Here is a 12,341-nt window from a genome sequence, read left to right as displayed (position 1 = left end):
TCCTCTCCAATATTTAGAATCAACATCACGCGTTTCGAGTGTTCGGCTGCTCTATATGTCCACGTGGTGATGACGAGCCACTTTCGTTGGGCTATCATTTGGTGACCCGGGTCGCATCTGCATAAAGATCTGCACAGCTCAGAGGGGCCCTTATCTTGTAAAAAAGAAAAAAGTGTGCACTTTAGTTCAGGATCGCGTACCCTGAATCATTAAAATTGCGGGGAGCGAGGGTGGTGCAGGGGGAAGGGATGTGAGTGGAGGGGCTGTGAGCCCCCCCAGCCCCCCACCAATCTGTTCCCCCCCCATGCGAGCGGCCTGCTGATGAGCAGAGGCTACGCGTTCCCGACATCACACGTGCCTTCGCCTTCTGTTTCCCTTTTAATGTGGAGTTCCCACCGTGCGTTTGTTCCACCCGGGGCATTGTTTGGTAAAGTTTTCTCTTTATTTTTTTTGCGACGGGCATTATTGATGTCAATTCGCCAGCGCCTGTGAAGTTTCAAATTGCCATTCAGCTAAAACAACGGCTCTATACATATATAGCCTCTCTTGTTTTAAAGCCAATATATTTATTTGTTTGTTGCGGTGGCCAAGTGGCTCAGCGGTAGAGCGATCGTCTGCCAACCGCAAGGTACACGAGTCCAACTCCTGGTTGGGGTAGGGGGATCGACTCAGCCCATCATCATCAACATCCCTCCCTCGGGGGTCGATAAAATAAAGTACCGCTTTACGGGCAAGTCAATCGTGGACGGTTGTCCTATGGATAAACTTTCGCTCCGGGCCATAGTAACGTTGAATTTCCACTACTGGCGGAAGGCTGTGAGCAGGAGAGGAGACAAGCACGGATGGCTCACGGATGATTTGAACATGGAATCAGTTTGGTCGTTTGGAGCCATGGACACGGTGGTAGATCACGAGGGGGGGGGGGGGGGGTGGCACGTGGTGCTTTAGGCTGCAACGTGAATTTCAACACTGGCGTTTAGCTAAAGCAACGGCTATAATCATCATTATCATTATCATCGCTTTGGTTTGTGTCTCCTTTGGCAAGTAAAGTTTCGGTTTGTTTACAGGCGAAAGCCACTACTTCGGGAATTTCGGAGGACACGGAGCAGCTGTTCTGGCTAATGATGCGCTGCTGCTGCTGCTACTGCTTACGCCATACAAAAGATTGCGTGTTGTGGGCTGCAGGCCCACGTTGGACAAAGCTCGATATTCATCCACTGAATATCGTTCATCCGCTTGCGGCGTGCTATTGGTGGGGTCGCGACGCTGACGGATAGGCTCAGCATCGATCCGGCGCCGTGTTGGGACGAGAGCATGCGGTTTTCGAGTTGCCCTCGACGCGTAGCCGCCCTGCGCCCTGGGGGTCTGTTTCCCCCACGCTCCCTTGTGGCGCGGCCCGCGTGCTGCGCCAAGCAGCAGCAATAGCAGCACGTGGTTTAACAGCGGCACGCCCGCCGCACACGTGGACTCTCATCCAGAAACGTGTGGAGGCCCAGCGATGGTTGGTGGATTCGCACGCACATTCGTGAAACTGCCTGCCCCGTGAGCATCCCGTTTGCCGTCTCGTGGCTGAACGGCCAGGGTATGGGTGGCAGTGCAACCACGTGGGTTGATTTCCATTTGTGATTTCCATCTGTACCGAGGAGTGAGTGTTAACTCATCCTCGCACGCGTGGGTTTTACTCCGCGTGCACCAGTTTTACTCCCCACGTGTATAAACACTCGTTAATGGAGTGGGCCACACATCTCAATATAGGATCACAGAGGTTGGGCAATTGTTGGTGCCGGGTCTGGCTGCCTATCCGCTTGCGTGTGGATTCCCATGCCCCCGAACCATTCTCTCCCTATCTCTCTCTCTCTGAGAGTAAATGAAAACCGTGCGCTCAAATGAGCATTGAGTAATGCTCATCTCGCGTTAACAGCCTTGAGCCAGTGATGTAAATTCCACATGTCTATGACAGGGAACGAGTATATCCATAGGGCCAACCTCTGTTGGCCTTCCCCACAAAGTGGTGCGCACTTTATCGACCCCGAAGGGGGCGTTGGGCTGAGTCAACCGCCTGCACCACAACCGGGATGTGGAACTCGCGACCGTTCCGATCGCCCGAGCGCCCGAGGCACTCGGCTGGGTATTTTGTAAAAACGCTGCGCTGCGCTGCAGCCCGCACGACTGATTAACGATGTTCCGTGGCCACGACATCGATTTATGTTTTTCCTTAAGTGTTTGTATCTCATGCTGGCGCGTGCCACGGCGTGACCCACATCACTTCTATGTGAAACGAAAAAGTACTTCTCGGCAAACTCCTGCACAGGTAAAGTAACGGGCTCTGAATTTATCCGTAAAGTTCGATTTCTTTTGTACCGAAAATAGCTTCCCCCCCCCGCTGAGTCGCTATCTCGAGAGGATCCTGCCGCATTGATTGGGATGTTTGGCCACTTCCATGCACTGACTGATGAAAGTGTGACTCAGTGCGGGCGGAAACCCACGGATAGAAGCCCACCACCCATACGAGACGAGTGATACTCAAAGCTCAAAGCTCCGCACAGACAGATTCAAGAATTAATTGCCTCCGTCCGGCATCTCTCATTCATCTCGTGGCCCATGCCTATACAACGTCTGCCATTCCCATCCAAACGCCGCACTGACCAGGCTCTCACCTGCTTGGCTTCCGAGATCAGGTGGCATTGTGGGCGACTCCGGCTGTGTGAGTTCGTTCTCATGACCCTCTAAATCCATTACCAGAAGAAGAACAAAGAAAACCTCGATCTTAATTGCACGATGAAGGTGGCGTTGTCGAGGAGCAAACGACGGTACAGCTCCATGTTTCTGTTGTTGTTGTTGTTGCAAATGCCACACAGGAAGCTCCCAACACAATTTGCACCGATATCCCGTGCCCCATCTGCCAAATTTAGTTTCATAAATAAACACCCGGCGAGGAGCGGGCAGGGGGGGGGTTGCACGCGCCGGCAAAATGAGTAGAGACAGATTCCTAAACAGCCCCCCCACGGATGAGCTGATAAACACGTGGCGCCATCACGCAAAGATTCGCCCCCCCCCACCACCAACACCCCCCCCCAATCTCCATCACCCCCCTCCACCCACTCCACCCCTTCCACCCACCCACCGACCCCCTCCCCCGACTCCCGGCGCTCGCGGCTTCAAACGTCTCACAAACGCGGGGGCCCCATGGCATTAAATACAACAAGAAGAGTACAAAATAATAAAATAATAAATTCCCCCACGCGGCTAATTTGTCACGCAGCAATTAAGCGACGATCGTATTGGAGGCAAATTTGTCTCGAGCGGTATAAATAATTTGCGGGGCTATGCTGCCCCCTCAGCCGACTGATATGTGTTCCTTAACGGATTATTAGCGTGGCGCAAAAAATGTTGTTCGTGTTTTTTTTTCCAAAAAAAACCCGATACAATACACCTCGCCCATCAATCTGTTTTTTTTTCTTATAGTTGGAAGCGACAACGGTACGGGAGATGTCATTTTTGTTGTTGGTTTTTTTTTAGTTTTTTTTTGCGTCGGCACGCGCGATCCGGCCGTGACGGACGGGGAGCGAACCGCTTCTTCTCTCTGCTGTCGCCGGCGCTTTGGTTTGGAAACTCCACCACCGTGTGAGATTGTTGTGTTCGCGTGAATCCCACCACCAATCCCCCCCCCTTCCTCTTTCTCCTATGCTTTGCCCGACTGAAAGTCACCGTTCGTTGCGCTTCGTCACCCGAGAGCTGTGTGACATGCGGCACGGAGGGGATGGAGAGGGAGATAGTTATTTAAGCCTCCTCCTTTCTCTTCCCCGGCATCGAGGAGGGCTCCGTTGCGTGACACCTACGACGGCATAAAACAAATACCGTCGCAGGGTCGTTCATTTTAATACGCCGAGCCTGACACTTCTCAGAGGGAAATGGGGAGTAATGTTTCTGCCCTGCCTCCTCTAGAACGCTGCAGGCAGTAAACAGTCACCGTGCCGCCACGTGACCATTTACCCTGCGCCGTCAAAACAACAACAACATCGACAACAACATCAACAACAACATGCTGTTGTCGCCACCGTGAGCACCCACGGTGGCTGGGAGATGTTAACTACCTCGCCTGGTATGCAGGAGGTCGTAGGTTCAATCCCGACCCAGATGCCTGCTGCTGTATATTGGGGGTTTGCGTGTCTCTCACCCCGTGGTCGCGTGGATTTATCTGAGCTGTGTAGCTCTTTCTTCAGGAGGTACCTGGCCACAAACGATCGCCCTACGAAGCGGATGGTCGTGTGGAAATGTATCGCAGCCAAACACTCTAAACGCGCGTTTCTAAATGTGGAGGGGGGGAAAACCTCGCAATACCCGGAGAAAAATCCACGCCGCCACGGGGAGAGAGAAACACGCAAATTACAAATGTACAACAGGCGTCAGGGTCGGGATTGAATCCCCGAACCTGCTGTATACCAGGCGAGGTAGTCAACATCTCGCCACCGCTGCCTCTTTTAGCTATAACTCCCTTCACATCACGCCCTCACCCCCGGCTGTCCGTGCTGCCGACTCCCTGCCCCCGTGGCTGACCTCCTCTTTCTCCAAGGCACAAATGGCCCCAACTATTTCGGCACAGCGTCAAGAGACACGGTCCTGTTCGGCCGCTGTATTAGATACACATCGTCTGCCATCCCTGACGCAAGACCCAGGTCGATGCGCTGCCATTGAGTTATCCATTTAGCAGGAGAGACGGGCTTATGTTTGTTTGTTTACTTGTTAGAAAAGCAACAACAACAAATCCACAATGCAATCTCTAGAATGCACACTCGCCACACAAGAGGGGGAACGGACGAACAATGAGAGATGAGAGGGAATGAGCTGATACAAAGCCAACCGAGATTCATTCCCGATGGACGCTGTTGTAGTGCACAGTGCAGTACGTATCTCTGCTCCCGGCACACCGCATCCAGTAGTGTATTTGTCGTTTAGAGTGTTGTGTGTAGTGTTATGTGTGTAGTGTTGTGTGTAGCGTGTGTAGTGTATTGTGCTGTCTGTAGTGTTGTGTGTGTAGTGTATTGTGCTGTCTGTAGTGTTGTGTGTGTAGGCCTGGGTAAAACTACGTGTGCAGGAGTCGGAGCCATTCCCTGTTCACCTTGGGGTGCGACAGGGATGTCCTCTGGCTCCCACATTACTCAACATCTTTTCCACCACGTAGTTCATGAAGCCTTCTATATCTGTACCGGAAGAATTGCTATCTGGTACAGATATAATGGGAGGTTGATCGATGCCCTGGTGCGGTCAAGGGATGGCTCCCTATTGGTCAACAATGTTATTTATGCCGATGATCTGGTGATTGCTGCTCACTGAGAGGAGGAGTTGGAGGTGCTGCTGCTGAACCTGGAGCGTGCCACTTTGAGGTGGGGCCTTACCATCACCCCTACCAGGTGCTGGGTATTTTGTGCCATCAGACACTCCACCCCCTCAACTGCCCATTGGTAATGAGACAGTTGTGGAGAGAGTGGAGAGTTTCCCATACCTGGGCAGTGCGCTCATGACCAGCTCCAGTTTGACAGCAGAGGTCTTACTCCGAATCAGTCGAGCGGCATTATATTTTCATTGGCTATGTAACGATGTGTGGAAGCTACCTGATCTATAATAGAGGTTTTATTTGGGTTACTTGATCTGTCGTTCCACACGAAGCTTCGGGTCTTCTCGGCCACGGTAATGCACTCCCTTCTCTATGCTTGTGAATTGTGGACCCTCCGAATGAAACATCTTTGCCAGTCAGAAACATTTAGGCTGGCCTGTCGACGATCCATCCTGGGTTTAACCAGGCTGCAATGTGTGAGGAGCTCAAAAATACTGGAAAGAATTGGACAAAGTCCCATCGGTGAGCTCCTTTGGCAGGCAAGGCTGCGTTGGTGGGGTTATGTAGCCCACATGCCCAGCCACTGCATGCCGTAACAGCTTTTGTTCGGCCGGATAGAGAAGGCTAAACGGGCTAGAGAAAAATTGGAGTGATGTGGTACAGGAGGATGTGGAGCTGAGTGGACTTGCTAATGAATGGTACCAGCAGTGTCAAGATCGGCCTCTGTGGAGGAGGCTTGTGAAGGACGCTCCTGGGCAGTTGGAGGCAGGCACCCTCCAACAACAACGGAGGGCAGAGGAGCACCGGGTGACTAACGCACAGCAGGTTGGCACAATAGGGGGCACAGGTGGTGCATCAGCCAGTCATCTCAGTCAGTCAACCCGTGGCACCTGGATCTGTCCCGTGACCTCCTGCCAGCGGGCGTTCGACACTTCACGTGGCCTCAAGGTGCACATGGCCTGGCCCACAGGCGTCGTGGTGACGTCACCGCCACTCAGTGGCGAAAGGCGGTTGTTGTTGTAGTAGTGTATAGTGCTGCGTGTAGTGTATCGTACCGTGCGTCGTGTTTGTTTTCCGCTACCAACACGCGCGGCATGAGGCATCGCATCTGGCAAACACGCAGGACGCGCTCTCCTAACGCGATTAAGCCCGTAATAGAAGCGTGCATCGTCAATTAGGAAGCTGCGCCCGATAATCTGCGCTGACGACGCCAAACTCGGAGCCTGGGAGCAATCATCGCAACTCGCCGGTACCCTTTTATCGTCCTCGTCAGGATTGCGAAACCCCCCAGTGGAGGGGAGGGGTGGAAGGGAGGGGGGGTGGGAGGGGGGGGCCGAGTGGTGGCCACTCTCACCAATTATAATTGGTAACACAATTTTTGTTCCTGGGTAGTAAGTGTTATTTTCGTAATTGCTTATGCCTCAAAAGTATAGAAAATTGCATTTATTCCCCACAAACTTTGCTTCTGTGACCAGGACAGAGATGTATAGAAATTGACCTCTTTTCAATGAGAAAACGGGTGAATTTGTGTTTTTGCGTTCACAAAGTCAGAAAAAAACAACAAACTAATCAAAACATATGAATCAACATATGGTCACGAAAGCAAAGTTTGTGGGGAATAATAGCAATTTTCTGTACTTTTGAGGCATAAGCAATTAGGAAATAACACTTACTACCCAATAACAAAAAGAATAAAAATTGCTACAGTGTTATCAGCGCCATCCGATGAACCGAGCGATGGAGGTGAACTCACACCACGTGTTTTACCCCCCGGGTCTGCAGCCATCACACTCCACCACAAAGACAAAGAACCCCCCCCCCCCCCCCCCCGTATAGCCTCCACAGACTGTTAGCGAGTAGCGCCGATGAAAGGCGAGCCCGGCGCACGAGGGAGTGGGTGGCCAACACCACGTCCGGCCGCCTTTGTCTCCCCAGTGGCGACGTTTACACACCGCACCGGGGACTAATTTGAGGCTGAGTCGATCTAGGGGAGGTCCAGGACAGGTTCAAGTAATCATCACTGGCGTTGGCCGTGAGCGGGAACCGAACTCCTGTCGCCGGGTTCGTAGCGCGGCTTCCCGCAACTCCACACACACGTGCGCGCGTGCACGTGTGTGTGTGTGTGTGCACGTGTGTGTGTGTTGACCCGTTCACTCGCCCATTAGGGTTCTATATGGAAATCAACGCAGGGCGGCGTGCTGGGGTTATTCCCCTCGCTGAGAGCGATTGCACCATCGAGACACCTGTGGGCCACATTCAGCTCGGCCCTCGCCGTCACACCCCCGAGTCCAATATTCATAGCAGCAGCAGCAGCAGCGTACACAGGACAGGGAGTCCTCTCCGAATGCTTTGCGGCAGAGGTGGGTCACAATACTAAGGAAGTATAAAGTTGCGCTGCTGCTATAAAAGGGATTTCGGGGTTTTTCTTGTTACCCTGCAGACAACCAGCCGCATATATTGGAGAAACAAAACAAGCCGGGCTAAAAGTCAGCGCGCGCATTTCCCCCAACCCCCCTCATAGCCCCCCCCCCGCTCTCTCAGGTACTCTCTCCCAGCCCCCCCCTCCGCCCCCCCCCTCCGCCTCTCCCAGCCCCCCCCCACCCCTCCCAGCCCCGCCCTCTCCCCCCGCCCCCTCACCAGGGTGCAGAAGCGCTCGGGCGGGTCCCCGCAGGTGATGTCGGGCGGCTCGAGGCTGACGCGCACGAAGCGGCCCAGGTCGGCGGTGGGCGGCTGGCACGCCGAGTACTCCCAGGCGGGCGCCAGCAGCTTCGAGTCCCAGCTCACGGTGCTCTTACAGACGTCGTACTGCGCCAGCGCCCGGCGGGGGCCGCACAGACACAGACCCAGCAGCAGCAGCAGCAGCAGCGTGGGCCAAGCCACAGCGAGCCGCACCGGGACTCGAACCCGGACGACGGGGACTCGAGGTCCAGTGTTGGCCACGACTCCCAGCATCACGAGGAGGACGCCAGCGTTACGGCTCCAGGATGGTGGTGGTGGTGGTGGTGCTTCGTGGTGGTTGTTTTGGCGGTGGTGGCAGTGGCGGCGGTGATGGTGGTGGTGGTGGCGGCGGTGGTGGTGGTGGTGGTCTCAGCGATTTGCGAGTCGTAGAGTTCTGTTGAAGAAGTGCCCAGACACACAGACACACACACAGAGACACACACAGACACACACAGACCCACACAGAAACACACAGAAACACACACAGACACACACACACACACAGACACACACACACAGACACACACACACACAAACATACACACAGACACACACACAGACACACACACAGACACACACAGAGACACACACAGACACACACACAGACACACACAGACACACACACAGACACACACAGACACACACACAGACACACACAGACACACACACAGACACACACAGACACACACAGACACACACACAGACACACACAGACACACAGACACACACACAGACACACACACACACAGACACACACACAGACACACACAGACACAGACACACACAGACACACACACAGACACACACAGACACACACAGACACAGACACACACAAACATACACACAGACACACACACAGACACACACACACAGACACACACAGACACACACACAGACACACACACAGACACAGAGACACACACAAACACACACAGACACACACACACAGACACACAGACACACACGTGTTGTCGAACGAGGAAGTTTGACGTGCGACAAAGAGGCTGCGATGAAAGTGGTGCACAAGCAAAGACTCAACATGCGCGTCAAAGAGACTGCCGCGGAAATAGAACAGGCGACGTTTCGTGCAATGGCCCTTCTTTAGAGCACGTGACGTGCTCGTATGTGCTGTGTGGAAGAGCAAATTTCTGCGGAAAAATAAGTAATGAAGTCTAACAGGCGACTTTTTTCTGGAAATTGCTCTTCTACACAGCACACACAAGCACATTGTGTGCCCTTAGAATGCCACGGGAGCTATGCACTTTTACATCTAGACAGAAAACTAATTTCTTTAGAACTGCTTTTTGTGTTTAGTTTGTTGTCCTTCCCCATCTTCCGATTAGCACGGTTGGTTACGTACGGCGCGAAAGAAGTTCAACATACAGTACATATATATGAATAAGGGTCATTGTCTATTATACGTATTTATCCATAACAGAGGTTTTTGGGTAAGAGCGCGTAAATACAAATGTGTCGTTAAACCCGCCACCACCCGACACAGCCAACTAGTAAGGGTTGTCACGTAAACAAAACATGCCAATTCGTTACTAGTACAGCACTAACCGGTTGTGTGTTGGAGAGTGAACCCACGACATTTACAATTCGAGTACCGTGACGTTTCGCCAGCAATCACAACGAGCATCATCTGCCGACAGCCAGAGTTGCGGAGAAAATCCTCCTGCTTCGGTCTTAAACATTTATCCTTTTAAGGCCGCAGCGTTATTGACAGACCTGTTGAGTTTCTTACATGTATATTATGGACACGTTCAACATATACAGGGTGCTTCAAAAATGTTAACAATTCTGAGAATGTTCAACAATACCACTAGAAATGTGCATCCAGGCTCTGGAGACCACCTGGAGAAAGATCCCAGGCAATGCGTTGACAACGATGGCGAACAAGTGGAAGCTATTAACATTACATTTGTTAGCACGTCACAGTGTATATGTATTATCCGTTCTTTTTACATAAGAAGACGATAGTCCCATGTAAGTGTTCACATTTTTTTTTTAAGCACTCTGTACATGTGGGCCGTCTCAACTCCTCGGCGTGCGTGATGCTGCTCCATTGGCTCTACCTGCTGTGTGACTGCTCCTGCTGCTGCTGCTCCTGCTGCTGCTCCTGCTGCTGCTCCTGCTGCTGCGGCTGAGCGCGTGCGCCGGGCTCCCCTCCGCCGAGAGTGCTCCTGCTGGCCACTGACCCCATTACCGGCTCCCAGGGGGATGATGAAGTCTCGTGCCAATTGACCCCCTTATAGCTGGCGGGAGGATCCGAGTCCCATTACCGTGATTGGAATATCCAAGTGCATGCCCACGACGACGACGACGATGATGATGATGATGTTACCTAGAGCCGGAGCAGGGCTGGCTGCCTTTATAACGGAGGAGGGAGGCGGCGGGGGTGGTTTAGATTGCACTGCCACAAGCCCAGCGTTCCTAAATCCACGTTTAAGACTGCTTATGTAAGCTGCGATTATGGATAGGTCACTGATTTTCAAAGTGAGGGCAGAGTTCGTATTGTTTAGACTTTTTTATACTTTTTTTGGGGGGGGGGTGGGTAGAGAGAGTGTGTATTGTGTGTGTGGTGTGTGTGTGCTGTGTGTTGTGTTGTGTGTATGTTGTGTGTGTATGTGTGTGATGTGTGTGTTGTGTGTGTGTTGTGTGTGTGTTGAGTGAGAGTGGGGGGCGGGTGTTTGCGTGCGTGTTTGTTGAGTGTGTGTGCACAAGTGTGTATGAGTGTGTTTACATTGTGTGTGTGTCTGTGGTTGTATGTACGCTTGTGTTTGTCAGTGTGTGTGTGTAGACCTGTGATTGATTGTGTGTGTGAGTGCTTGAATGTATGAATGCGTGTGTGTGTGCGCGCGAGTGTTTGTTAGTGTTTAGAGTGAACGGGTGCTCGCTAACAGCACTTGCCCCAACAGTCCGTTAGAGGCTACCCGGGGGATCTTTGTCTGTGTTAGTGTTTACGTGTGTGTGTGCGTGTGAATGCAAATGATAGGCTAATTTGTTTCCTTCAGCCGTCTTGGCTAATGATGGTGATAATCAACTGCGAAGGATGAGTCCCGGCAGTTGTCGGGTCAGAGGGCAACCTTCCTTCCACACGTGCAGAATTTCTCCGACACTTGTGGAGTCACGGACGTGGCGGCTGTCGCGTTTGTCTCGGTCTCTCCGGCCTGTCGACACTCGCACGGACCATTCATCAAGATCACCACCATCCGTCAATATCATCGTCATTATCATCATCCGCCCACCCACTCGATGTTCCGTGAACAGTATATGTGTGGTTGCTTTGATTAGGGGAACGGTGGTGCGGTGTTTAGTGCGCTGCGCTACGAATCCGACGACCAGAGTTCGATTCCCCTGCTCACGGCCAACATTGGTGACGCATTATCACAACCGGTACTGGGTCTCCCCTAGGTCGACTCAGCCTCAAATGAGTAGTTGGTGCCTCAAATGAGGAGCAGTATTCAGCTGGAACAAGCGGACTTCTCCACTCAGCTACCACCCCAGAGTTCGTGGTATGGCCTACAGCATCAAGCACACAATTTATTATATAATAATAACAATTATTATAAGACATAGGACACCTTTTCAAGAGGGTCCTGCACTGGGAAGCAACACTCTATCCTTTTACCGATGGAAACAGATGGTGATCAGTCCACTTGCTGCCCTCTGCTGGCGAGCCAATGGTATTGCACCTACTGGAAGCCCACGGATCGAAAGGGAGTTTCAGTGCCACGTCTGCGCGTGATCCACCAACCCTATTCTGCTGCCCCCACAGTGCTGGAGGATTACCGGCAGCCACGTGCAGCAGCAAACGTGGCCACCAGCCGACTACTGCGGTCACCTAACAGGCCGGGGATTGCTGCAGAATGGCATTAAGCGTGCAGTTGTAGCCCTGCAGAATGGCCTACAGCATGAAACATGCAGTTGTAGCCCTGCGGAGTGGCCTACAGCATTAAACGTGTAGTTGAAGCCCTGCAGAATGGCCTACAGCATCTAACATGCAGCTGTATCCCTGTTGCTGCTGTTGGTGTTTTGTTCAGATGCCATAGGAGTGTGGGGGAAGAATATGAAGACGACCTGAACGCTCGCCGGCACAAGGTGGCCAGGGCTGCAAATTCGAGAGGGATGATAATCCGGCGATCCGGAGGAATTATGGGGAGTGGGAGGTTGGTTGGAGTCGAGTGAGGAGGTGGGGGGGGGGGCTAATGGGAGGGGGTCAGTAATTATGTTATCACCATCGTCGTCATTATTATCATTATTAATGCATGAGATGCAATGCTGT

At 52.5% G+C, this 12,341-nt stretch overlaps 1 protein-coding gene across 4 annotated transcripts in view; it reads right to left on the bottom strand.

Annotated features, from left to right (window-relative positions):
• Window positions 1-12,341, bottom strand: part of LOC116944859 (netrin-G1-like) — a 94,597-nt gene that overhangs the window by 66,725 nt on the left and 15,531 nt on the right. For 3 of the 4 annotated variants that reach the window (XM_076068825.1, XM_032958685.2, XM_032958686.2), the window contains exons 2-3: window positions 10,132-11,226; window positions 7,973-8,447 (exon numbers count right to left, since the gene is read on the bottom strand). In XM_076068825.1, the coding sequence (XP_075924940.1) occupies window positions 7,973-8,287 (315 nt within the window). In that variant the 5' untranslated portion in view covers window positions 8,288-8,447; window positions 10,132-11,226. Of the gene's footprint in view, window positions 1-7,972; window positions 8,448-10,131; window positions 11,236-12,341 lie in introns of all 4 variants that reach the window. The other variant, XM_076068826.1, reaches the window with a different exon arrangement.

The sequence above is a fragment of the Petromyzon marinus genome, chromosome 22 (genome assembly GCF_048934315.1).
Source record: "Petromyzon marinus isolate PM22_M1 ecotype Great Lakes invasive population chromosome 22, UKy_Petmar_22M1.pri1.0, whole genome shotgun sequence".
In the NCBI taxonomy this organism is placed as follows: Eukaryota; Metazoa; Chordata; class Hyperoartia; order Petromyzontiformes; family Petromyzontidae; genus Petromyzon; species Petromyzon marinus.
This window is presented reverse-complemented; position numbering and strand designations above follow the sequence as displayed.